This window comes from Capra hircus, chromosome 24 (genome assembly GCF_001704415.2).
Source record: "Capra hircus breed San Clemente chromosome 24, ASM170441v1, whole genome shotgun sequence".
In the NCBI taxonomy this organism is placed as follows: domain Eukaryota; kingdom Metazoa; phylum Chordata; class Mammalia; order Artiodactyla; family Bovidae; genus Capra; species Capra hircus.
Window position 1 is genome coordinate 41,568,625 of NC_030831.1, and position 26,957 is coordinate 41,595,581.

Sequence of the window (26,957 nt, forward strand, 5' to 3'; positions counted from 1 at the left end):
TGAAAGTGTGTGTAAAGAGAGGTGAGGTTTCCGTGTAGAACCTTAAGGAACTATCAGTGTTGCCAAAAGCCCCGTTTATTTTTATAAGCAAACAGGCCCCTGCTGGATAAGCCGAGAGATGCTCTGGGTGCCCCAGACTGGTTGTGCTTTTCTGCAAAATTGAAGCTGTGATGGGTTTGGAGTGCCAGGATCCTGCCTGCGAGGCTAAAACTTTTTCGTTCCCGGGCTTCCTGGCCTGAGACTCGCCTGACCTCCTGTTGCTTCTTTGAGGGTCTGGCAGGGAGAGCCTGGATCTGGGGGGAGGCGCAGGGTGGGGTGACCCCGGCGCAGCTGCAGCCGCCCAATCACAGCCAGTTTGGGCCCTCCCTGCACACCGCACTCCACAGCTGCAGCCTCACCCTCTGCCCAGAGCGTGTGTGTATGTCGGGGCAGGGGGGTTAGGATGGTTAGGACAGCAGCAGAGCATGGGCTCAGGTCAGATGAGGAAAGTGACGCCTCCCTAGCTCACGCCTGGGGGAGCATTCTCCCTTTCCCCACCTTCTTTCTGTGTACAACTCAGATTTTCACAGTTGAAGTCCTGATTTCTATGCATACCTTCACCCTTCATTCTCCCAGAGTAACAGGACTCAAGAAGTTATATTTTCAAAGGAACTTTTAATTACCATTGTTAGGAAGTCCGTCATGAGGCCATGGGGGAGATTTTTTAGCTCATGGAATGAGTTTTCCAGCAAAGATCTAGTTAGAAAATAAAATACTCCTTTGCAGAACATCCCTGAAAATCGACCAGTCTTATTAGTTTTTAAAAGCGGTGCTGTTAAGTAGTCCCGTGGTGTATCTGTGACTCACACAGAATTCCTCATTGGCTGCTTAGCCACAGACCCTCTGCCTCTGAGAGTACGTGTGGGGTGTTTCCCACGTGCACATCCAAATGCTTTGGGAAAAGGGGAAAATGTAACACAGCTGGTTTCCCAAACAAGTCATGGAAGATTTTCCCTGTGAGATGGAGACCAACGGAAAGTCACTCAGCTGGAACCTCCCGTTCTGTGCGTCTCAATGTCATCTTTGCTGCTGCCTCCTTCCATCATTCATGTCTCAGCATTTCCGCTTGAAGTGGAGGTGGACCGCTGTGTCCCTACTTTGTACAGAGGCATGCAGATGGACTAATGGGGGTGGCGTCCACGTGGGCAGAATCAGATCTGCCTTTAATGGGCCCGTCTGCCCACGGCAGTCCAGTGCACGAGGCCGTCCATCTGAGGACACAAGATTAACGAGCTCTACTGTAAGCGACAGCTGGCGCCCGGCAGTGCACTTCTGGGGAGGGAGGTCTGTCCATCCTGTACCAGCCAGGCAGCCTGGACGCGGGAGCTGGGCACGTGTCACAGGGAGTGGCCCCTCAAGCCGCACCCGCCTCAGAAAGTCCGGGGGCCTCCCAAGGCGATAAGCAGAGTGGGAAATGTGGCCTGACTTCTTTCCCAAAGATCAATTAGCAGGCGACAGAATTTCCCAGGCCTTGCCTTGTGTCACAGTCAACAGTCTCACAGCTGAACAGGGTGGATGGCAACATTTATCATGTCAAAGGAGGTTAAAAAAAATTGCATATATCAAGTCAGCGTTGGAAACCCTTCATTAAAAACCATCGGATTGGAAAATGTTTGGCTCTGCGAACATTCCCCACAGACTGACAAGGCAGCAGAGACCCACCTGTCCTGGAGGCAGTGAGCACGTTGAGTTCGCCCAGCCTTCTGCAGGGTCCCAGGCTGGGGACAAGCACCAAGATGCCTGCGACTGCTTTGAGCTTCTGAGGCCAGCACTACTACAGCCAAGTATGCCTTTGACAGTTAGTAGTAACTCCTGAAATCAGATTTTTAAACACAGGGTGGTTAATAGTGCCAGAAGTATGACCCTGGGGTTCCAACAGCCAGTCTTCCCAGAACTGGATTAAGTCATTAAAAGAAAAGTTACTTTTTCATTCAGGGATGTGACATAATGCTCTTTGGTAAAGCGTCTTAAGTGTAAGTGTGGAGAGGGCAATCTAACGCAATTATGGAAAAGTCGAGGTGTCTAGTCTCCCAGTTGTGTCCGACTCTGCAGCTCCATGGACTATAGCCTGCCAGCTCCTCAGTCCATGGAATTCTCCAGGCAAAAATACTGGCGTGGGTTGCCATGTCCTTCTCCAGGGGATCTTCGTGACCCAGGGATCAAACCCATTGCATTGCAGGCAGATCCTTTACCATGTTTTGTGTTCAGATCTTCAAGTCTTCAACTGCCACTGGTCTCTGAGGGCCCTCCTCAGGATCCAGCCTGAGGACTGGGGGGCATCTGCTCCCTGGGCCTTTGTCACTGACCTGGGACTCAGAGGCCCCCCAGCTCAAAGCCAGCCTTTCCCTGTAGACAGAATGCCTTTGGCTCCAGGGCCTCCTGGGCCTGCACTCACCTGGTGCCCAGTAGCCTACTCACTGGCAGCCCGTTCTTTCTACTCTGCCCAAGATACAGAAACTTCCAGAAACAGCACTTCCACTTCCAGGGCATGGAAAGTCACAAGTAACAAAAGGTTCCTGAGGAAATACTCTCGGCCCCAGCCCCACCTCCCCGACCTACCTGTGGCTGGCAGGTAGCCTGTGCCACCCCTTTCCGAGTGTTGTGGCACAAGCTCTGATACACTTAATGAGCTTGCCAGTAATCAGTTCATTCTTCCCATCTGGCCACTTGACTTCCATCACACCTGCCCTGGTTTCTTTGAAGCCTTTGGCAACAGTTCTGGGTCTATACCTTGTTCAATCTGTGTCCATTTGTCCTCTCACACACCCACCTTTACTCTTCTGAGGCCTTCAGTGAAAATGATGGAGACCTGCAGGCATGGAGTCCGCCTGGTCCAGGTCACCCAGTGTATTTGCAGCCAGTGGACACGTGAGTTCTGGCCACAGACGAGTCCGTCATTTCTGCAAGCTTCTGTCAGAGATTACATTTTCACAGCCAGTCTTTAATGACTCATTCTCCTTTATCTGTGGGGATAACGGTTTTAGAAAAGAATCTTTAATCTGTATATAATAATGAAGGTAAGAATGACAAATGGCTCATTTGTTGAAACGTTGCTGGATTAAAACGTTGTAGGGGCTTCCTAGGTGGCGCAGTGGTAAAGACTCTGCCTGCCAGTTCAGGAGACGGAAGAGATGCAGGTTCGACCCCTGGGTCAGGAAGATCCCCTGAAGTAGGAAATGGCTATCCACGCCAGTATTCCTGCCTGGAGAATTCCATGGACAGAGGAGCCTGGTGGGCTACAGTCTCTGCAGGGTTGCAGTTGGATGTGACTGAGAGACCAAGCACACATAGATACGTAAAGATAATCTCAGTAAAGGATGACTTGGTGCCCCTGCTGGTGAAGGAGTTACTTTTATTGAACCTGCAAGAGGCTCCCCTTGTTATATGTATCAAATAGGAACTATGCATGGGTGTGTATGTGGAAGTGGGTGAGGGGTGGTCAGGGCAGCCAACCACAGCATTGCAGGACTCTGCCTAAGGTGAGGATAAGGCAGAGGCCAGCACCTCTACTTTGTGATTGACTTTTTGTGGGTCAGCCCATAGCAGCAGATCAGTACCTCTGTTCCAATTTTAGATTACACCTATCTCCAAAGTCAGTGGCTCTGATGCAGCAAAGTGGTTGATGTTAAGTATAGCTCTTTCACAGAATTACTTATGTGCATGTCTTAGAAATCTTAAGCAAAAGTGAATCTGTAAAACAGCTGGTGTTGCCTCACCAACTGGTCTGCTACCTATCTATAAACTTCTTTTCAATTTCTATTAACATGTGTCCTATAGTTGGATAGGGCTTCCCTGATAGCTCAGTTGGTAAAGAATCTGCCTGTAATGCAGGAGACCCTGGTTTGATTCCTGGATCAGGAAGATCTGCTGGAGAAGGGACAGGCTACCCACTCCAGTATTCTTGGGCTTCCCTTGTGGCTCAGCTGGTAAAGAATCCGCCTGCAATGCAGGACACCTGGGTTCAACCCCTGGGTTGGGAAGATTCCCTGGAAAAGGAAAAGGCTACCCACTCCAGTCTGGCCTAGAGAATTCCATGGACTGTATAGTCTCTGGGGTCACAAAGAGTCAGACACAACTGAGTGACTTTCACTTATAATTTGGTAACAGTCCTACTGGCCAAAGCCCAAACTTGAACCTGTTATTTTAACACTTTATAGCACAGACTCCTAATGCCATCTGGGGGGTTATTTGAGGTTGAAAGGGCTGAAATGCCTTAGAATTGAGAAGGAAATTGTGGAAACATTCTATCCTGCTTCTTTGTAAGAAGACCAATAAGCCTCTTGATGAAAGTGAAAGAGGAGAGTGGAAAAGTTGGCTTAAAGCTCAACATTCAGAAAATTAAGATCATGGCATCTGGTCCCATCACTTCATGGGAAATAGATGGGGAAACAGTGTCAGACTTTATCTTTTCGGGCTCCAAAATCACTGCAGATGGTGATTGCAGCCATGAAATTAAAAGATGCTTACTCCCTGAAAGTTATGACCAACCTAGATAGCATATTCAAAAGCAGAGATATTACTTTGCCAACAAAGGTCTGTCTAGTCAAGGCTATGGTTTTTCCAGTGGTCATGTATGGATGTGAGAGTTGGACTGTGAAGAAAGCTGAGCGCCGAAGAATTGATGCTTTGGAACTGTGGTGTTGGAGAAGACTCTTGAAGAAGAGTCCCTTGGACTTCAAGGAGATCCAGCCACTCCGTCCTAAAGGAGATCAGTCCTGGGTGTTCATTGGAAGGACTGATGCTGAAGCTGAAACTCCAGTACTTTGGCCACCTCATGCCAAGAGTTGACTCACTGGAAAAGACTGATGCTGGGAGGGATTGGGGGCAGGAGGAGAAGGGGACAACAGAGGATGAGATGGCTGGATGGCATCACCAACTCAATGGACATGAGTTTGGGTGAACTCCAGGAGTTGGTGATGGACAGGGAGGCCTGGTGTGCTGTGATTCATGGGGTCGCAAAGTCGGACACGACTGAGCAACTGAACTGAAAGAAATTGGGAAGTTGGCCTTTTTAATTACAATTGCCCATACTTACCAGAAGGGCTTCCCTGGTGGCTCAGAGGGTAAGGCGTCTGCCTGCAATGCAGAAGACCTGGGTTTGATCCCCTGGAGAAGGAAATGGCAACCCACTCCAGTACTCTTGCCTGGAAAATGCCATGGAGGGAGGAGCCTGATAGGCTACAGTCAATGGGAACACAAAGAGTTGTACACGACTGAGCAATTTTACTTTTTGTATACTTACCAGATATATGAGCTAAAAGGTTGTAGAGCTCAGCACCTGGCACAGAAGGTTCTGAAACCTCTCTATCTAAGAAGACTTTCACCTGAAGACCTAGTCTTGATTCCATCCTTGACTTGATTTGGGTCTTTCTACCAAAAATATAGCCCTGCAAATGGCCACCAGTGGGAGAAGTGAGAAGGGTAACTTCTAGGTATTCTTTCAGGAGGGCTACTGTTATTCCCCTTGATGTGGGGAATGGAATTTGCTTCACAGAGATTAGCCATCTTTGTTCGTTCGTTTATTTTTGCCTGTGCTGGATCTTCGTTGCAGCAAGGAGGGGCTGCTTTCTAGTTGTGGTTGCTTGGGCTTCTCATTGCAGTGGCTGCTCATGTGAAACACAGGCTCTAGGCATGCGGGCTTCAGTAGTGGTAGCACTCAGGCTCCGTAGCTGCAGTTCACAGGCTCTAGAGCACAGGCTCAGTAGTCATGGCACATGGACTTAAATGCTCTGCGGCCTGTGACACCTTCCCGGAACCAGGCATCAAACCCAGGTCTCCTGTATTGGCGGGCAGATTCTTAACTACTAGACCCCTAGGGAAGCCCTGGATTAGCTATCTTTAAGGCTTGGGCAGGGTTATGCTGCCAGAATCCACATATGCTGGCAGGCTTGTCCAGTCTTGGGTAGCACAGGCAGACCTGGATTGCAGTCAGGCTCCACCCTTCCTCGTGGCCAGACAGGTTCCCCGTTGCTGCGGGTCCTCCCCTGTGGTAAGGGCATGTGCCAGTGTGCACTCAGGCTCGATGTGAGATGCAAGCACTGTCCTGTAGGTGAAGGATCATCACACCCCCAGCCCACTGGAAACTACTAGTGTTAGTTACCATCACTGGGTTTCTGTGTGTGTAACAGTCAGTTGGAAGGATCAGTGTCTATCTATGGCTCATTCTGGGTCTTCAGAAGTTTTCTCTTGGACACAGTTCTTGCTGCTGTTCTCCAGTGGCAGAACTAGGTTGGCTGCATGGCAGGCCACACACTGTGCCCAGTGACTATGGTGACTATGGTAACAGGCACCAATAGCATCAATTCTCTGGGCTCTTTTGGCCACCTTCACCCCAAAGCAAGTTTGAGCTTATCCCATGATGATTAAATAGAATATTGGTATAAGAGGACATTATGTTGATTGCTCTGGCCCAAATGTGCATGAAAAGATTAAGGCTTGACTTTATTTAATCTGATACCTATTAATGCCAAAAAGTACTTACTTCCAGCAGAAGCAAAATTTCAATCTGCAAAAGGACAGTCATGTGAACCCTGCTTTCAAGGAGCACAAAATTCTGGTCCTGATGTTGTCAGCGCTGTTAGTTAGAGAAGAACCCCAAAGCTGACCACATACATGACTTGTGGTTCATCAGAAAGTATTGATCACATGTGATTTATTATGTGGTTTTCTGCTTTTTCTTCAATGAAACAGACAACTGCTCCAAAGTTTAGATCATTATTACTGTGATTTTGTTTAAAATAGCTTAACTTGAAAAGTAGTAATTTTTTAAAAATCTAAAATCCAGTGATGAAAAATCTACCATAAAATAAACATAATTTTTTAGCAAACAAATTCTAGACTTAGGAAGATGTATATTTGTGAAAAGACTGTTGTAACACCTCACTCACTCATACTTAAACCTTTAAATACTTTTGGTGTAGAGTTCAAGAAACTTCTGCACTGATTACAGTTTCACACATTTTATGAATATCTCGTTGAGAACAGTGGTAATTTACTTATTATATCCTGATGGTTGGAAAGGATATACAGGATTTTTAGAAGGTTTTCTATTTGCCAAGTTTTGCAAATGTTAACTGAATTGTACTCAGTTAAAAGTGAAAATTGGTTTTCATGGTGAGGAAAATCAAGGAGCAATAAATGCTAACAGACCTTTTCACCTGACCAAAAGTCTACTGTATCTAATACTAAAACTTTTCATATAAATTATGGAGAAAACTATGGTGTTTTCAGTGATAAACTTCGTGTTAAGGAATTTCTCTTTTCTAACATCCAAACATATATCCAGAGTATCATAAATTCTTCCCAAGCATGGCTAACCATTTTTGCATATGTACATGTGTGTTTCATCGATTGACTTAGATGGTTTCAGAAGCATGATTGCCTCTCGAGCTGATGGAAGAGACAAGGCTGCTGGGCATGCAGATCCCAGGCTCGCTGCCCTGGGACCAGAGGTTTACCAAGGAGGGGGGATTCTTCTGAGCATGAGGGGCTCTGTCTTCCCAAGGTACAGACAGCGTGCCTCCAGCAGGACTGAGAGAGCTTTTAAGTCCTCCTGTCTCATAAATATACCAAAGAGGATTGCCTTGAGACCATTCAGGGAGCTAGCAACGGGCTTTAGGTGTTCTCTGTCTGGTTTCTAGAGATGGGCTAATGCAGCTTTTATTATCCAGGTACCATCATTGATTCAGGGTGTATTAATTCATTTGGACAAACCTTCTGATATAATGCCCATGCTGAAGCGTACTGAGATAGCAATCATGGTTTTGAAATGTGTGTTCATAGAACTAGATAGGTATTATTGGAAAATACAAAATCTTTTAAGTTAGGTAGAGCAGGTTAGTAATAATCCATTCTTCATTACCAGACCTGTTTGCATGCTTCCATGAGCTAAGCACCAGAAATGTGGGGGGTGGTCAGCCTTTGACAACTTGGATGTGGGGGGACAGGGGAGGCACAGGATAAACAAGTAGTTGCAGTAGTTATTCCTGCCATTAGTGAGCAGAAAAGAGATTCTGAGCAGTGACTGTATTTTGAGGGAGGACAAGGAAGCCTTCACCGACATGTTAAGCCTTTACTTTTGGTTTTAACTGTTAGACCTAAAAGTCACCCCCACCCCATGACTCTGCTTTGCACATATATGACCTCTTAGTAACTACAAGTTGGGGACTAACCACCATGTTGATGAGACACACGAGCTCTTTATTAATTTCCTTCTGGTTCAACAGCTGGCACTCAAGTGACAGCACACAGAGGTGAGTTTATCTCGTTACTCTTGTCAACCAGAGCTGTGAGGTCTGAAGTCATGCAGAGCATCCTGGCAGCTCTGGCGCGGTTCCCCTGGCCTCCCTCAGCTTCTTCCCATCTCTGCTCCAGGTGTCCGTGGTACCAGCCTCCTCATCCAAGGAGCCCTTAGCAGCATCGGCCCAGTGGCCCTCGAGCAGCCAGGGGACCCACTCTCCCCCTAACTGTTCAGATTTCCACCATAGCCCCATACCAGCCCCCCTCCCCTGCTGGCAAGGCCCCTGTCCTCACTCTCGTGAGATGCAGAGCCGCCCTCGTGTCCCCACAGGTGGCGGAGACCCAGCCGCTGTTCTGCGCCCTCAAGGCGCTGCTCGAGGAGTTGCGCGCGGAGCTGCGGGAGGACGCGCGCGCACGCCAGCGGCTGCAGCAGCAATATGCGGGCGACAAGGCCGCCTGGGATATGGAGTGGGCCGCCCTCACATGCCGCCTGGAGCAGGTATGGCCGGCCTCCTCTCCCACCGCGGGGAGGGTCTGGATCCCAGGGCCTGGCTGGGAAAGACGGGGCGAGGAGAAACCCACAGCAATGGCCTCAGGCACCTGGGAAGTCCCCCGCCTGCCTGCGATGCCCTTCTTCCCTCTTCTCTCTCCCAAGGTGTGAAACAGGCCCCCACCCAGCAGCGTCTGTTTCCCCATTCTGTGTAAAACAAGGTTGTCTCTTTTTTATTATTATCCAGTTTATTTAAACTAAAAGCAGAAGAGTCCACCCATTCCCTATTCACTTCCCCCTGGCAGCTCCTAATCTGTTCAGTGTTATCTGCTGCTGCTGCTAAGTCGTGTCCGACTCTGTGCGACCCCACAGATGGCAGCCCACCAGGCTCCTCCGTCCCTGGGATTCTCCAGGCAAGAATACTGGAGTGGGTTGCCATTTCAGTGTTATCTGTGAGCTTGGTTTCATCTGTTTACTTATAGATTCCACATCTACTTCTGATCACACAATATTTATCTGTCTCCTGATTTCAATTAGCATAATACCCTTGAGCTCCACCCAGTGTTGTGCAAATGGCATGATTTTGTTTTTTCATGACCAAGTAGTACCCCATTGTATATATGTACATCTTCTTTATCCATTCATTCATCCATGAACATTTACGTTGCTTCTGTAAATGGTGCTGCTGGGAGCATGGGGGTGCAGGTGTCTGTTCGCATGAGTGTTTTCTTTTCCTTCAGGTAACAGGTACATGAAAAAATGCTGTTATTGATCCTCAGGGAAATGCAAATCAAAACCACAATAAGCTGTCACCTCACAGCTGTTGGAGTGGCTCTTATCAGAAAGACTAGAAATAGCGAGTGTTGGTAGGGAGAAAGGAGCAAGGATGTCCTTAGTGCCACTGAAGCCTGACCAGCATGAAATGGTGATCAGTACACGGCCATCACTCAGACAGAAGCAAAGGCAAGGCAGATTGTGGTTTCGTTATCTCTAAAAAAAGCAAATTAATGCTTTCCGTTAGATTTCTCCCAGTGCTGGGAATACCTTGTAGACCTCCCACTACACGTGCCCTAGAAGTCTGATGAGCCGTGCTGTCCTTATTCACACGGGAGAAGTGAAGGCCCGGAGGAAGCATGTTGTCTCAGACTGCAGAGGCTTCACTGAGAGTGGAGACGAGAGCACAGCGGAGCACAGGGTTTCAGAGACTTAAGACCACACCCCTGGTCATTAAGATCAGGCTGCACCAGAAATGCTCTTTTCTGTGTGCTTTCTCCTGGAAACCTTTGAAAGTGGTCACTTCCTGCGTGGTATCTGCTTGCTCAGACTGCTTCTCTGGGTGTCTCCCCACCCCCCCCCTCCCCGCCCCCATCATGGTGTGCCATCTCAGATAATCTCTCTTCTGGGCAGATTGTAATCAAGATTTTCTCTCAGTTGGCCACATCACGAGAAAAAAAAAAAAAAAAACTTGCCTGGAAAGAAGACATCTTCTAAATAGTCTTGATAAAAGCTGAGAGGGCTTGTCCTGTCAGAAGACGACAGCTTCCACAGTGCCCACAGGTTCCCCTGCACTGCCACCTGGCCCACAGGGGCAGAAGTACCAGGCTCTGGAGGGGCCAAGGTACAGCTGCCTCTGCAGGGGCAGTGGCAAAGCACAGCCAGACCAGAGCTCCCGGCCAGGCTGGGCAAGGATGCAGCCGCTGACCCAGTTATGAATCCTGCCGACTGCCTGGTAGGAGCTTCTTACTAGATACTCTGTTTATCTTAGTTCACAGCCGGAAGAGCCGGCAGTGGAAGAGAAATGAGTAAGGACATTCTGATGAGCTGCCTTTAAGCCTACTTTAGAAATATGTTTATGGGGGAAACAGCTAAATATGTTTATGGGGGAAACAGCTAAATATTTTCAGAAATGTAAGCATAGCTAAAAAGAGGAGGCATATAATCTTTGAAGTGAGCCAGCTTCAAAACATTTCATCTTTGTTTTAGAGGAACCTGGTATCCACCCACACATCTGCTACAAATAAAGCCTCAGGGATAATCACTGAACACCAAGAAGTAAAGCTAGAACGTCAAACCTAGAAGCCAAGTGGTAATACATAAAGATTTCATCTTCTGCCCCCAAACTGTTTATAAAGTTTCTCAAACATTTGTGGCCTAGGAGACAATGAATGTGGGTTGATGCTAGTACATTTATAATAGTGCCATCTTTGCCCATTTCTACTTAAATGCAAAACAGCTGAATTCTATCCAGAGGGAAATATTTTCTCTCAGTGGAGGCCAAGTTGTGTCAATCCCCAAATCTAATTCCTTCAACTGACTCCTAAGTCAGAGCTTGCTTTGCCAGGGATCCCCCAACAGAAAAGACAGATCCTTAGGGGGTTCTAAGTACAGCTGGAGAGCAGACAAGGGCCAAAGTTAGTAACAGTGATTAAGTGCCCTGCCAGACCTGTGCACAGGCTCCCGGGAATGGGAGTGTGCAGGGCACACACCTCAGTCTGCAGGCTCAGGGCAGGGTTGTTTGTGAAAGTCCTGCTTAGAATGAATCTTGGAAGATGAACAGGAGTGGCTACATGGAAAGGGAGAGAAAGGGACATCATGAAGACAGGAGGATGGCACACCCGAGCAGCTGCACCTCACCACGTACGAGTGGAAAGAAGAATCTTCAAAGAATCAAAACACTGATCCTGATTTCGTCATGGGAGTAAAGCATTTTGACCTGCATTTTAAAGAAGTACCTATTCTGGTATAGAGGTAGAGAACAGATTAGAAACCATTAGAATTGAATAGATTAACATGGGGCCATGGATAGCCTTCAGGGATCTGCTTATCTAGAATAGGAAAAAGGGTATATATTTGTGTTCATGAATCTTGCACTGAAGTTTATCACATTCACCAGCAACAGTATACCCCCAGTTCCCTCCTCCTGTCCTTTGCACTGTTGTCAGTTTACTTCTACACATTCTGTAAACACACAATATGCTGCAACTGTTTTTACCTTAGACACTCAGTATTTTAAAGCAATTAAAAATAGAAAGTGAGTTATATTTGCATTCACTTAGGATTTCCAGTCATTTCCAGTGTTCTTCATTTTTTGTGTAGATCAAAAGCGTTTGCTGGTGTATCATTCCATCTGCCCGAAAACTTCCTCTGTCATTTCTTGAAATGCCAGTCTGCTGACAGTAATTTTAAGTTTCCATTTGTTGAGAAACCTTTTTCCCCCTGTATTTTTGAAAGACGTTGCTGAGTACAGAATGCTGGTGAGGTCAACATGTCCCCCCTCCAGCCCTTTCACAGTGTTACTCCATTGTCCCCTGACTTGCAGTTTCCAAGGAGAAGTCTGCTGTCATTCCCATCTTTGTGCCTCCATGGGTGGTTTTTCTGTCTGCCTCCAAGGTTTCCTCTGATTTTCAGCAGTGTGCATGTGGTATCTAGACAGTTCTTTTGCTTGCTTGTTTATGGTCTTCAACCTCCTGGGTGCTCAATGTGTGTTTATTATAGATTGCTAGGTTCCATCGCTGCCCTATTACCAGGTTCCACAGAGGGCTGAAGGATGTAGGGATAGACATGTGCCTGCCTTTAAGGAGCTGTACAGCAGAACAGGCAGGAGACATGGTAACTCGGAGTCTGCAAGGGGATTGAGGAGTGGACTGTGGGAAGCTGGGTGGATTCTCTTATTCACCTCTGTATGACTCTGTCAGATGTTCGTGATTAGGACTTTAAAGACGAAAATTATTTCCTCTGTAAGCTTGGTCAGATCTTGATTTAAACACGATTCCAGGGATAATACATGAATGTGCTGAGGTTTTCTTCACCTAATGTGAGACTGTCAGAGACTAAGTTCCCATGTCTTATCCTTGACAGCTGGAAGCAAAAAATGAGAAGAGCTTGGGAGACCCAGGCTCCTGCACCGACAGCAAAGGGGCATTCAGGAAGGAGAGGGAGGTGCAGCAGAAGCTGCTGGCAGACAGTCACAGGCTGGTCATGGACCTGCGCTGGCAGATCCACCACAGTGAGAAGAACTGGAACCGGGAGAAGGTGGAGCTTCTCGACCGCCTGGACCGGGAGCGCCAGGAGTGGGGGCAGCAGGAGAAGGAGCTGCTGTGGAGAATTGAACAGGTGAGGGTACCCCTAGGAGGAACAGGGATGCCTGGCCTGGAAACCAGAGAACTCAGGGGAAACTGAAATAGCTCGGGAGTCTCTACCGTATCAGGCTGGTCTAGGGGCTTCCAGAGGAACAGGAAGAAATCCTAGGGGCTCCAGGTTGGAGACCTAGGGTCAGCCCTCCTATGACACAGGTCCTTTCATGCAAACTCAGTGGGTAACTTTACTCAATGTGTCTGGTTGGGGGTGGGAATAACTTTTCAAGGTGTTAAAAGACTAAACTTGAAAGGGGAGGTTCATACCTTAGAAAGTGATTTCTGCCAAAAAGCATACTAGCTTTTAAGTCTTCCACTAAAGATGTGGTCACAGTGACTGCTCCAGCTTGAATGGAATTGTCCATTAGTGAAGAAACTGCTGAATTCAGTAGGAAGTCAGGCTTTTTGCACCTGCTGTGGCTCTTGCAGAGCTGTGATTAGACAGGACACGGTCAGGGGAGGTGCCTGGAAGTTCATTATCTTCAGCTAAACAAATGATTCAAACACGCAGATGAGTTCAGTGGGAGAGGCAAGTTGTTTTTCTGCAGATAATCATTCCCTGCCTTGCGTCAGATGTAAGACAATTTGCATAGCTGTGATCCTGCTTGAGTGGTGCACAAATTAATTTCCACATGAAAACAATGAAAGATTGGGATTCTTTCCGGGCTGGGTTTTGACATCACATACAATTTCAGCCTGTCACACTTATAAATTCAGGTGGCTTCAAGGAAATCTATTAATAAGAAACTGAAAGCAGGAATAATAACCTCGTTATTCTTTCACAAATGCCCATGCTGCCTTTTGGAAAATGTGCTATCCTATTGCTGAGACGTGGACCTCTGTTCTGCAGGTGCAATGGCGAGGGTCCGTTTCTGCTCACTGGTGCGGAGGGAGGGTGGAAGCGAGAACTGAAAAGAACCAGGAGCTTTTGACTCAAGAACCCCTGAGCCAGAAGCAAGTGCACTTGCAGACAGAGAGGCCTGACATCCTTCCTGGGTTTGGTTACTCACACAGCTGAGTCACCCAGACTGATAGGTGATCTGGCTCATTTCAGAATTCCCCAGATTCTATCAAAGGAAGGTTGGCCACTTCCTGTTTGGCCTAGAATGTGACACTTGAGAAGACTGTCCTGTCTTAAACCCTCGGTGTGCCTGTGCTCCACGCAGAGGATCAGCTGTCGGGTGGGAGTCACAGGGGCAGAGGCAGCATGTACTCTGACAAAGTGCTCGTCGATTCACCCAGTGTTAATTAACTAGTGTCACGGCTCCTCCAGGCCCCTCCCTGGAGGGTCCCTCCTGCACCCTAGCAAGACCATGGTCATCATCTCCTTTGCCTGTCAGCTCTAGGCTCCTTCCTCTTGTCTTGGCTTCATTGTGGATATAACCTTGGGTGTAAATGAAGCGAGTCTCAAAGAGCTTCATTTTACTTTGGGGAATGAGGGTAATTTCTCATAAAGGAAAAATTAGTAAGACTTCTGGTGATGTTCACCTTTAAAGAGTTAATGTCCTGGGGATGAGCAGCATTTTAAGATTGTCTTTGGGAAGGTGAGTGAGCAGGGGCTGAAGCCCATTTGCAGCTTGTCACTGCCATGGTCCTACCACGATGACAGCCTCAGAACTTCAGTCTTCCAGGTTAACACGTTTGACTTGAGACGTGGGTTCTGGGTGTTCCTTCATCTGTTTCTGAAATCTGTGGTGGACCCCACATATTTGTACTGTGAGTTCACTGCTGTTTTTATAAGAGGGTTTGTTGGTGCTTTAGATATACAGTTGTGGCTTTCAAAAATAAATCCAGCGCAGTATTTGACATTTTTTAAATCTCAGTACCCAATCCTGAAAATTAGGAAGAGCAGTTAAAGGCATTTTTTGTAAAAGAGGAAACTGACTTTGCGTGTATAGCGTATGTAGGTCTGTTAGTTATTGTTCATTCATTAACTTTTAGCAGCATGTCCCACAGATAAACTGGACATGCAGGCGAGCGCTCTTCATAATGCATGCCCCTCGATATCTGACTACATGGTGGGCTGTGTGACCTTGTCTGTGATGGCCTAGACAGATGGTGAGAGGAGTAACAGTAAATCCATTTTCCACTGCGAGAACACATGCTTCATACTTGTGCAGTGGCACGGAATTCCTCCATGATTTCTGTGCCTCGTGAGGAGTTTTATGTGATGGATGACTGTGGGAATGTGGTCGAGGTCATGTAACACACAGTATCTACTGCATCAGCAGCTCGTCTCTGCCCAGACCTAACGGCAAGGGTTAACTTCTCTGGAGTCACATCACATTTCTCCTGTGAATCATCAGGTCCCAGTTAGTCTGCAGAGGCTCTAGGACTTGGTTCTGTTAAAAACCTGAAGGAAAGCTCCAGCGTCATTCTGTTACTCTTCCAGTGACGTCCTTAAATCAATTGCCTCTACAGCAAAAAAAAGGTGTTCTTTTAAAACCTGTGTACAAAGTAATGTTTCTTCTTGTAAACAGTTTGGGTAAGGGGACACTCTGAAGGGCATTTTGCTGCCTGTATTATCTGAAGAAGTGAAGTCGCTCAGTCGTCATCTCTTTGCAAACCCCATAGACTGCAGCCTACCAGACTCCTCCATCCATGGGATTTTCCAGGTGAAAGTGCTGGAGTGGGTTGCCATTTCCTTCTCCAGGGGATCTTCCTGACCCAAGGATCAAACCCAGGTCTTCCGCATTGCAGGCTTTACCATCTGAGCCACCAGGGAAGCCCCAAGGCTCATCATTTAAATTTGGTGTTTGCTCTAGAAGTTGTTCTCCTGCAGGATTCTAAGTACAGTAGGTGCTGGTGGCTGGTCTGAAATGACTCTCCGAGGAAACTCTATCCTTTTAAGGGCCTTTTACTCTGTGACAGCACTGCAGAGGCATCTTGGCAGCAGACACCTCCAGCTAAAACCACTCCAGTTCATTTTTAGGGAACCTAACACTTACCAGCTCCAGTGCATGCTGCTCCTGGCTGTCCAGGTTTATTTTTGACACCCCACTTTGCCAAGTGAGAATGTGCTGGTTCGTAGCTCCCCACTGTAGTCATCCTCCCCCTCTTCACACGCACCCTCCGTGCACACTTACAGTTTCAGACGTGATTTTAATCTTAATTCTGTGCCTGAAATAGCTTGGAGATGATATGTTGAAACTAAATCACACTAACATACACAGATGAATAATAAAGCTTTCCTTTTTTTTTTTTTTTAAAAAGGATTTATGATCTTTGAAAATGACAAAGAACTATGTCAGCGGGGCTGGGGGAGAGAGCAGAGGGTTTTCAGCTGAGCTGATACCCGGGGTGACTTTGCTTGTTCCCTGATTCAACTGGGATCCTGTGTCCAACTCCAGCATTTAAGGTCTGGCTGATTTCTCCTAAAATAAAGCTGATACCTACCTCAGAAATTACCAGAAACGAGGAGAATTCCTTTGTCCCCATCGCTCCATATGGCTTTGTTCCCGGTGACACACTTGTGGCTGAAGGCTTGAGTTAGGACAAAAGATGTAGTCTGTGACAGAGGCTTTGTTAAAACAGAGGCTTTGTAAATGAACGCGCTTCCGAGAGGGTCAGTGCTTCTGGCTAGCATCTCGGTGCTCTGCCGTCCTTAGAGGCGAGTCCAGAGGCGGGCATGGTGGAGCGCGGGAGCGGATTCTGTGAATTTCCCTACTGCTTCTGGGAAGGCTGGGAGGGGAGCATGGGAGGAGAGGAGACAGTGCTGCCTGCACACGTGTCCCTGCCCGTCCCCGTGGTTCCATGGGCTCCTCCTGAAGGTCCCTCGCGCTGGGAAGAGATGAGGCATTTATCAGTGTGCCCAGACCCAAGGACTCCCACAGGCCCGAGGGGAGTTGGTGGTAGTCCCCTGATGAACACTGGCCTTTAGGGTGGGCCTGGCCCTGCAGTCCTCCGGCAGCCCCAGAGGGGAGGCACCCACCTTACAGGTGGGGACACTGAGCGAGAGGACTAGCCACATACAGCAGCTCCAGTCTCCTGTGGTTTCCACCTACTGCTTCTATTTACCAAGTCAGGGAGAGTACGACTCCAGTCTATGTGGCTCACATGCTTGCTTCTTCTAGTCACACGAGATCTTTAGGTTACCTCGGTAAGCTAAATTTTCATCCTCTCAAGCAAAGTGTGAGCTGTTTTTAACACCCAGTGGTTGTAACCCAGGCGATCACGCAAGATTTATGTAGGACCTATTCCAAATGACTTGGACACCAAGCTCTGTTGTTAGGAAACGTTGCTATTTAAGAAAACCAAATTCACCCCATAAGTCTGCTGTCACTGATGGCTTTCCACTGAATGTGTCTTACATTCGGAAGGTAACTACAAAAAGGGATTTCTCAATGTATCATTTGGCAATGTTAGATTTTAAAAACAAATGTGTGATTTCCTGTGAGCACAGCACTCAGTTATACATACAATAACATTCGCTGCAGAAGCCGCTGACTTGCCTGTGGTTAATGCAGATACTTCTAGTCCAGATAATTTTCCAAAATTGTGATTTTTTTTTTAAAGCATTTGTGGTGTTATTTTTTAAATTGATGCCAGAACTTTAAGAACATAAGATGTCTATCTTCAGGCTAATTGTTTTCACTTTTAAAACCCTTAAGTTGCAGAAAGAAAACAGTCCCCAGAGAGGTGGCAGTTTCCTCTGTGATCAAGAGGAGGGGGATGCCCGCTCCTGTACCCACCCAGGGAGCCCTCGGGCGCCCCGCCCTACAGGGATGTGGCCCTGTATGGACACAGACTCCAATGCGTTTGAGGACCGGCCACTGTCAAAGCTGAAGGAATCGGACAGGTGCTCAGCACGGGAAAATCTCTACCTGGACACCTTGTCCCTGGATGATGAGCCAGAGGAGCCCCCGGCCCACGGGCCCCAGAGGGAGTTCAGGAACTGCTTCCATGAGGTCAGCTTGGGTTTGGGTCTAGTCACCTGCAAAAAGGAGGGTGAGGGGTTGGGAAGCTGGCTGAGTAGCTGACAGGCTGCAGGCTCTGCATATTGTGGCCCTGAGGTTAGTAAAAGTGAACCTTCCATGATGTGAGAGCTTTGAGGTGGTCCTGACCCCAGGCTTCCTGCTGCACTTGGCCGCTTAATCTCAACGTCAGAAATTCAGAGCCTGTGTCCCATGTGAATAGGAGTCTCAGGAGCAGGAGTCGTCCAGTGAAATCCAGGAGGAAAAAGATAATCCCAGAAGTGGAGAACTGCTGATTTCCTTGAAATTACAGCACAGTCTCTGATTTCAGAAAACATTAATAACAGAAAAGTCTTTTTTTAAAGAAAGTACTTCACATTGGAAGTAGCAAATGTCAGTAACCAATGACATACAATAAATACCTTCTTTATGTAAAGAGGGGGAAAAAATCCAACACTAGAAAGCTATGGGACTTAGATCAGTAAAGGGGAAAGCTTAGCTCTGTGCAGAAATCCCTACAGGATGGCAGTGGGTTTTCCTAAAGACCAATTTTAATAATCATTCCCTGTGAACTGGTCTCACAGTAGCTGCACCTGTCATCTGACCTGTCCCACATGCTCAGCAGATGGGGGTGCCTGTCAGGCAGTGCTGCTGGAAGTGGGGACCTCCTCCTCGGCACCTGAACCCCAGCAGAGGTGACATCACCAGCATGCCACCCTAGGGGTCTCTAGTGGGAGACCCCATGCTGACCACTGCAGTAGCCAGGGCTCTCTGGGGGATCCTTGAGGGGTTTGCTGGCTGGGGCCCCACTCCATCTGGACTGGGTCCGCACAAGGATATCCTCTGCTCAGGAGAACCATGTATGCAGTTCTCTTTAGTGGAAGTCACTATAGCTTTCCCAATGCTCAAGGGCAACGTTTAAACACCAAGAGCACTCTATCTAAGGACATCACACTTTTTTTTTCTTTCATTTTTTATTGCAGTAGAGTTGGTGTACAATGTTAAGTTGCAGGTGTACGACATAGTGGTTCAGTTCTTCCGGGTTATATACTCCATTTACAGTTATTATAAAATACTGGCAGCATTCCCTGTGCCATTCAGCATATCCTGTAGCTTGTTTATTTTCTATATCATGTCTGTGCCTTTCACGCTGACTTCTCTAGCCAGGCTGAGGCCAGGGGACGTCTACCCCGACTTACCCTCCTCCCAACCCTTACTCCTCCTCTCTCACTTGCACGCACTCTCTCACACACGTCATTAATGAGGCAGCTTTGAGGCTCTCACACACAGCACTGCCCTCTGAGAAACACAGAAGAGCTGCCTTGGGGCAAAGCTTACTGCCAGTGTTTCTCACTCACGTAGGCCATAAAAACCCAAAGGAGAGCCATAAAAACCCAAAGGAGAGCCATAAAAACCCAAAGGGTCAGCCCGAGCGGAGGCCGTCGGCACAGTGCACATGGGCAGGCCGTGGGCTGCGCTGGGTTGGGGGTCTCGGGGCCATGGCTCCCTAGCTGGTGACAGCTCACACCACTCCTCTCCCTCATCGCCTCTGGATTCTGGTGTCATTACTGACCTTCCAAGGGCTGAGGGGCAGAGGCACTCCTGGCCCAAACTTGGCTTCCACGTACATTTTAAGAGAAAAACAGACCCCTTAGCAGCCCCAAATCTGCCAGTACTGACTGATTCCAGTGAACTTATTTTCTTCTTTATAGGAAGAAGACAATCACAAGGGAAATCTTCAAAGGTAAGTAAGGTTGATGAAATGACAATAGACTACTGCAGGAAAGACCTCCTGGTCTTAAAAGTCTATCTGTCTATAGTTAGCAGTGCACTGTGACTCTCTTCAAACATGACTTCTGTAAAACTTGTGGAGAAGTAGTTGCTTTATTATACGGTATTTAGATCGTTAACAACGAAAAGGCCAGCACCGTGTTCATATGTGTTACTGTCGTGCAAGAGCTGTGTATTTAAGGGGATAACTGTGTTAAATGGTTTTTGAAAAGTTCATGGAAACCCCTTTCTTTTGATTTAAAGCCTGGAAAAAACTCTCTCTTGATATGCTATGAGACATTTTAGACTGACCGTTTAAAAGCTCTCCTAGGAGGACTTATTACAGTATTACCAAGAGTAATCCTTGAAGTAAATATAAAGTAGCTGGTGTTTGTAATCATTTTCTAGTAACCCACATATGTAAGGGTGGGACATGTCTGAAAAGGCCCATATAAGCAAATTTGTTTAAATGGAGCAGAAGGCAAGGGGAGGAGTGAGCCCAGAGGGGACGTCTGTTTGAAATGGTGTTGGGATCATGCACCAGCCTGAACACCCCATCCACTGCCCTTGGGAGACTGGTAGTGCTTGAGCTGACAGAGGTGAGGCGAGCGGGTAGAGGGGACATCAGCTGACAGTTACTTTGTGGTGGCCTCTCCTCCTCCCTGCCACGCCTGTATCTGGGTTGGACTGTGGTGTAGTCACGTCTTCTCTAAGGCGAGAACTCAGGAAACTCCTGCAGATTTGGCATCAAGGGTGCTTGTCAGTAGACGGAGAGGCCAGGCCACAGCCAGGCTTCCCGTCTTCCTGTGGAGCTGCTGCAGGCTGAGAACAAAACAGTGCGGAACGGACTTGGAGCTCAACTCCAACTACCCTGGAGCACCACGCCCACCCCCACAGTTTTGAGAGTCAGCCGTAGTAAAGTCTGACCAGTCCAAGGCTCCTGCATCAATTCCAGAGCCATAAAAACCCAAAGGGTCAGCCCGAGCGGAGACCGTCGGCACAGTGCACATGGGCAGGCCGTGGGCTGCGCTGGGTTGGGGGTCTCGGGGCCATGGCTCCCTAGCTGGTGACAGCTCACACCGCTCCTCTCCCCTTCCCCAGGGCCGTGTCTGTGTCGTCCATGTCTGAGTTCCAGCGCTTGATGGATGGCTCTCCCTTCCTGCCAGAGAAGAGCCTGCCCCCCACATGCAGCAAGGAGGACGTCACCCCACCCTTGTCCCCTGATGACCTCAAGTACATCGAGGAGTTCAACAGCAAAAGCTGGGACGAAAGGCCTCTAGACCCCTGGGCGGACAGGACCGAGGTGGGGCGGACGCGGCCCGAGGCCAGCACCGAACCTTTCTCTGATGCCGCCTGGTACCTCACCACAAGCATCACCCTGACCACGGACACCGTGACCAACCCCGAGCACTGCCAGAAGCAGCCCCTGCGGAACCTCGTCTGTGCTGAGCAGGCTGGGGGGAGGGGGCTGCACAGCCCACCTGCCATCCGGAGGCTGGATGGCATTGTGGCAGGGGTCGGCGAGAGCAGGGTCCGAGGGGGCCCTGGGGATGCCAAGGGGAGCCCTTCTGAACATGTGCTCAGCAGGTGGCCCTGTGCCCTCTCCAGGCACCCCCGAGACTACACGGAGGGGGGACTCCGGCCCCTCGACAGCACACTCAGCTTCTCCCCGTTGCACAGCCTGGAAATGCCCAGAAACCTGAGTGATGATATGAAGGAAGTAGCCTTCTCAGTCAGGAGCACCGTCTGCTCCAGCCCCGGGGAGCCGCTGGTCAAGGACACGGCCTGCCAGACCAATGGGTCCCGGACAACAGGAACACAGACCGTCCAGACCATCAGTGTGGGCCTACAGACGGAAGCCCTGCGGGGCAGCCCACACAAGTGTCTCACGCCCAAGGCAGGAGGTGGCGCCACGCCCGCGTCCTCTCCCTCCCGTGGCCTCAGGAACAGGCAGGTGGCCCCTGCCATCGAGAAGGTGCAGGCTAAGTTTGAACGCACATGCTGCTCTCCCAAGTATGGGTCTCCCAAGCTGCAACGGAAGCCCCTTCCCAGAGTGGACCAGTCGAGTAGTAGGGCCTCCCCGGGGCTGGCCCAGAAGGGGTGCGGCGAGTCTGCCTGGGCCCGCTCCACCACCACGCGCGAGAGCCCCGTGCACACCGCCATGAACGACGGCCTCTCCAGCCTCTTCAGCATCATTGACCACAGCCCCGTGGTGCAGGACCCCTTCCAGAAGGGGGTGCGGACTGCAAGTCGGTCCCGGTCGGCCGAGCCCCGGCCGGAGCTGGGTCCAGGCCAGGACACCAGCCCCAGCTCCCGGGGCCGCTCACCCAGCCCCATTGGGGGTGGCTCAGAGACATGCAGGGAGGAGGGGGGAGAGGGCACGCCCTTGAGGCAGGACTTATCTGCTCCCCCTGGCTACACACTCACCGAGAACGTGGCCCGGATCCTCCACAGGAAGCTGTTGGAACATGCCTTAAAGGAGGAGCGGAGGCAGGCTGCCTACAGCCCCACGAATACTGGCAGTGACAACCACATGGGAGAAACAGCGGTCAAGGCCGAGCCAGGGTCCATCGAGGTAATGGAGGTTCAGTCTTCCCCCCACCACGCCCCCACCACTGGTCTTTCTCAATGTGGGCAAGGGGGACCCTGGGGCTGTGTACCAGGTCACCTGAGTTCAGGAGGGTGTTGGGAGGACAGAATAAGCAGGAACACAAGTCACGACCTGCTGCTTAGAAGAGAAACTCATCTTACCACCTTCAGTGCTCCTCTGAAGACAAGGAGATGGTGGTCTTTAAGTAGCTCAGGGGCTGACTCAGGTCCTCTGCTCTGGCTCAGTGATCCACGGTTGTCTATTGATCTGGGCTTTTCACCTGAGGTCTTATTTGCCCTCTTTCTGTATGAGTTTGTGTCCTGGGATCGTGTGTGCATAGCATCTGGCTTCCTGCTCCAGCTGTGTGTTTGAGGATGAGAGGGTTTTGACAGGGTGGGCACAGGACACCTCCTGTCATACCTACAAGAAGAATGTGTGGGTCCCAGTGCTGACTTAAGTGCAGAGAGCACACTTATGTCTCACAGATCCTGTTACCCTCCCTGTGTGCAAGAGTTCTCAGAGCAGTAAAACCAGATGAGACGAATGGATCAAGTCAACAGCATGCCTTCACACAACTAGATTACTGTCATTATCCCCCTTACACCTCACCTATTGTTATCATGCTACCTATGACCACACATTAACTTTAAGTAATGTGTGATAATATTTAATTTAATTTATTCAGTTCCACATGTGATATAATTGGACCACCCCACTTAAAAATCAATTCCTATTTCTGCGGCAGGAATGAGCAAAATAAAGTCAGATGATAATCCCAGGCATGTAAACAGTGGGGCTGGAGGACATTTCCAGCTGTTAGTCAGACACCCTTGTGTGTAAACCTGGGGGAGGCCTGACCCACTAGGAAGCCAGATGCAAAACCTCCCCAACGGTGGAGTCCAGACACCCACGGGCACTCTCCAGGCCAGTCAGCCGATGGCAGAGGTGAGATGCAGAGACACCCTCCGGCTCCCTGGCTGCTCCCTCCCGAGGCCCTGCAGCTCCAGCTGCACAGGTGAGGAGAAGAAAGCTCAGGAGGGGAAGAGGCGTATTTCTCTGTGTCACCTGAGGCCCCTACCATCCACACATCCCACAGAGGGATAAGCAATGTGTGGATTCCCAGTGTAATTCAAAACAGAGTTAAATCTGAAGTAGATGAAACCATGTGAAACTGCCAGTGACCTTCAGAAACAGCAATGCTATGCGGTTCACCCTAATAGTGACCGTCTGCGGCCTACGCCTGGCAGAGGTACGTGTCTTTGTGGGAAAGCTGTTTGTGTGCTCTGAGGAGGAGGCTGCCTGTTCTCAGGTGACAGATGGTGCCTTCTGTCACCCCACCCCTCCCTCAGGGGGTGTTAAACCACCCTCAGGTAAGTGGTTTGCTGCTGCAGGGAAGCTAGCAGGGACAGTGCCCCATCTCCTGGGACTGAGATCTTGGTCCCAGAGCATTACTCGGCTTGGCTGCAGTGTTCATTTGTATTAGAGACAAAATAGGTTTCATTTTGGAGGCTAAAAATGCTGAGTCACAAATGAATGCGAGACTATAAAGGAAATGGCTCAATAATGGGATCACACCACTCAGACACAGAGATGGCTTTACCTGCACAGAGCCATGCCCCACTCTTTGGTTCTCCATAAAATCTCTTTGCTACTGGAGAAGGTGGCAGCCGATTTAAAGGGGGCCCAGGGCCAGTGTCAGGGGTTCAGACTGGCATGGAGCTCCCTGGGCAGTACTGAGATATCATGGTCGTCTTCCTTTGGCTGTGGGAAATGGCTTACTCTAGATTTCAGGGGATGATTCCTCACCTGAGCTGTCTTACTAAATGAGCCCCTCTCTAGATGGTGTGGCAGTTCTGGGTTTTCATTCCAAACTCCACAGAACAAGTTCTGTTCCACCCTGCCCTCCTCTAAGCCCATGGGGCATCTTCCCCGAGTGCTCATGGTGACCCCAAGGCACAGGCACCGCAGGAAACTCCCCCTCTCTCATGCTCACCCCACAAGCTGCTTGCTCCTTTGTTTCTCTTGGAGTCGTAGCACGAATGCAGACAGAGGCTGTGAACAGGAAGACGAGGGTAGAGAGAGAAGAGAATCTGGGCATGTCTCAGTTGAAAATTTGAAGGGAAAGTTTTAGTCTGGGCCTCAGTCATTTGGTCACTGTGACTAAGCCAGTCTCGCTGTTTAATGGGCTCTGTTTCAAAACCAGCAGTTGTAGGGCACTGGAAATGCTCTGTGCCACGGGGCAACTCAGGAAGAACAGGAGGACAGGCAGCGGAAGCGAGAGGCTGCTGTCGTGAGGCCCCTCCTGCGTGGCTGGGCAGAGACCGGCATACATGCCCACTTCTGCTGAGCCTCACTTCTCTGGATGGCCATTTCTGGAGCTGCCACCTGGGCCTGTTGCCTTTAAACCTTTACTGTTGTTCTTCTTTTAAAGTACTTTCCAACCTACTTGCTTTTCTTTTCTTTTGTCTGTCTCTTCTATCCAGAACCAAACTGTCTTACTAACTGCCCCCTGGGGACTCTAGCCCGCCTCACTCCGTAAGTGCTTTCTTCCTTCTTTCCACTGTCTGCAGAGCTTGCTGTGTAGCTCAGGGCTGGCCCAGCATCCATATGAAGGGCCAGATGGCCAGCCTGGACAGGCCCACGTGCCCCCCCAAACCCTCCCCCCCGCCCCCCGCCGGGTGCTGACTGCTCTGTGCAGAGACTCCTCTCCTGTGCAGTAAAGGCACACTGGGCTGCGGGGACTGACTAGCCTGCAGGGTCTGAGCAGAGCACGGTCTGCGCCTGCTCACCGACAACTGACACTGTGGCAGCGCGTGTGCACTGCCATGTGCTACGCAGGAAGCTTTCCTCTGTTTTCAACAACCACACTAGAGGGAAGAAATGCAAATGTATCTTGACCTTCCGGGGGTCACTACAACTGACCAAGTGCTCGATTACTCTGTCAACACACAACAGTCATTCCTGCCCCAAAACTGCAGAACCACCTTCAGAGCCCCGGTCGAGGAGCACGAGAAAACACCAGCCTTGTTTCCGATCAAGGATGGTTACCTCCCCTTGTCCGCTGGCCTTAAACTCACCTGGCTCTCAAAGACCAAGCATGTGGCCCACGAAACATGACAGAATGGCTACAGCGGCCCTTTCTAGGAGAGGTGGCTCCAAGGACGAGAGCCCCATTACTGTCTCCCCATTGTGTTGGCACTGGCCAGGTGTGTTGAATTCTTACTTTTTTAACTTATTCCACTGCAGGGGCTTCTCAGGAAAAGAGAGCATCCTTTGCTCACAAGTGCTGGTGTGACATGAAGGAGAACTTTGTCCCCTTAACTCATGGTCACACAGCCTTTCTTTCTGCAGGAACGCACAAATGCGAGTGAAGAGGTGGCACAAACAGACCCCTGTCACTCAGCATCAGCTAGGAAGAAATGGGCCACAGTGCTGTCCAAACACCTACTCCAGCAATCTACCCCCACCACACACACCTCTTGAGACACCCAAAGACCCCGAGCAGTAGCAGACTTCTCATCTGCTGTACCCCATACCCTTTTATTTCTGCTGTTTTGGTGCTGACATGTTTTCATAGGCAAGGTATCTCTGGTTGCCATGGTTTCCATTAGTATAAGAGCTGTGCTGCTGGGGCTCCTAAAAGGTTGCAGTCATGTAAAAAGCCACCAGAACTAGCAACATTAGCATCATCGTGTGTCAGTGCTTCTTTTCTGCTGGCCCCAGGCAGCAGCCACTCCCCACCCTCCTGTGCTCTGCCCACACCTTCTCCCTCCTGTCTCTTCCTCACTCTGCTGGCCACATGCTCCTCGTCTGGTCTCTGCTGTGCTCATCACATCTCTTCACATCCCTCCACTTACTTCTGGAGTGGCTCTGAGGGTCCTTGGTCCATGTTCTTCACAACAGTGGTCTCCCTCCTCAGCCTCCTGTTGTGTGGGTGTCGTCTGGGTAGACAACTCGTTTCCTCCTGCCACAGCTGCCCCACCTTTGTGCCCACAGATCCCGAGTCTGGGTGTCCTTTGTCCTGGCTGCACAGTAAGGATGAATGGCTCAACAGTCTGTAAAACCAAAACAGGAGCAGTGGCCTTGAGAGGACATACTATAGGTGACCAGCCCCAGGGTTCTTGGAAGGTGCAGGAGCCCGGAGCACAGAAGCACAAGCACAGTCAGGCTCCCCTGTTTTGATGCGGCTGCCAGTTAAGAGTCATTAGATAAAACTGCCTCCATCCAAGTTTCTGCCTGCAGTGTTATATCCCTGTTGTGGGGGTCTCACCCAGTGCCAGTCCACCTGGAACAAGCAGCAGCAGAGCTGATTTGAAGGTGAGCCCCACTGCTAATGCAGCTGGATGGCATCCTGGGACCCTCTGCAGGTGCCCACAGACCAAGGTGCAGGGAGGCTGGCCTCCCAGGACTGGCCACGGCAACTGACTAGAAGCCTCACAAGGCTCAAATGATGTGCACGGCCAGGCGGGAACAGGCCCACGGGGCCATGCAGACCACTCAACCACTCGCCCCTCTGACTCCCCTTTCCCATTTGCTGCAGCCCAATTCCAAAGCCATCTCATGCCACATTTTCATCACAATTTGCTATCTTCCCGTGATTGTTGGCAATGGTCATTCGTGCTGAATTCATAGTCTTTCTTAACATATTCTCCGTGAGCAATGTGTATATTAGCATTCAGACCTGCTGGGCTGTTGCACTTGTCTGAGAGAAGTCTGTGTGGGGGGCATGCCCTCCTGGAGGACTGGTCCCTCTCATAATCCTGTCTTTCTCTTCCTCCACTCTG

At 49.6% G+C, this 26,957-nt stretch overlaps 1 protein-coding gene and 1 long non-coding RNA gene across 5 annotated transcripts in view; one reads left to right on the forward strand and one right to left on the reverse strand.

The window, feature by feature from the left end:
- MTCL1 (microtubule crosslinking factor 1) overlaps nucleotides 1-26,957 on the forward strand; it is a 112,474-nt gene that overhangs the window by 84,376 nt on the left and 1,141 nt on the right. For 2 of the 4 annotated variants that reach the window (XM_018039584.1, XM_018039581.1), the window contains 5 exons: nucleotides 8,609-8,776; nucleotides 12,626-12,880; nucleotides 17,511-17,807; nucleotides 19,526-19,557; nucleotides 20,685-22,158. In XM_018039584.1, the coding sequence (XP_017895073.1) occupies nucleotides 8,609-8,776; nucleotides 12,626-12,880; nucleotides 17,511-17,807; nucleotides 19,526-19,557; nucleotides 20,685-22,158 (2,226 nt within the window). Of the gene's footprint in view, nucleotides 1-8,608; nucleotides 8,777-12,625; nucleotides 12,881-17,510; nucleotides 17,808-19,525; nucleotides 19,558-20,684; nucleotides 22,159-24,656; nucleotides 24,709-26,957 lie in introns of all 4 variants that reach the window. The other 2 variants (XM_018039583.1, XM_018039582.1) reach the window with 2 other exon arrangements.
- LOC106503541 lies at nucleotides 130-26,954 on the reverse strand. The gene is made up of 3 exons (XR_001297241.2): nucleotides 26,031-26,954; nucleotides 2,810-3,002; nucleotides 130-1,851 (listed from the first exon to the last, which is right to left on the reverse strand). It is a non-coding gene; the product is annotated as an uncharacterized LOC106503541 (long non-coding RNA).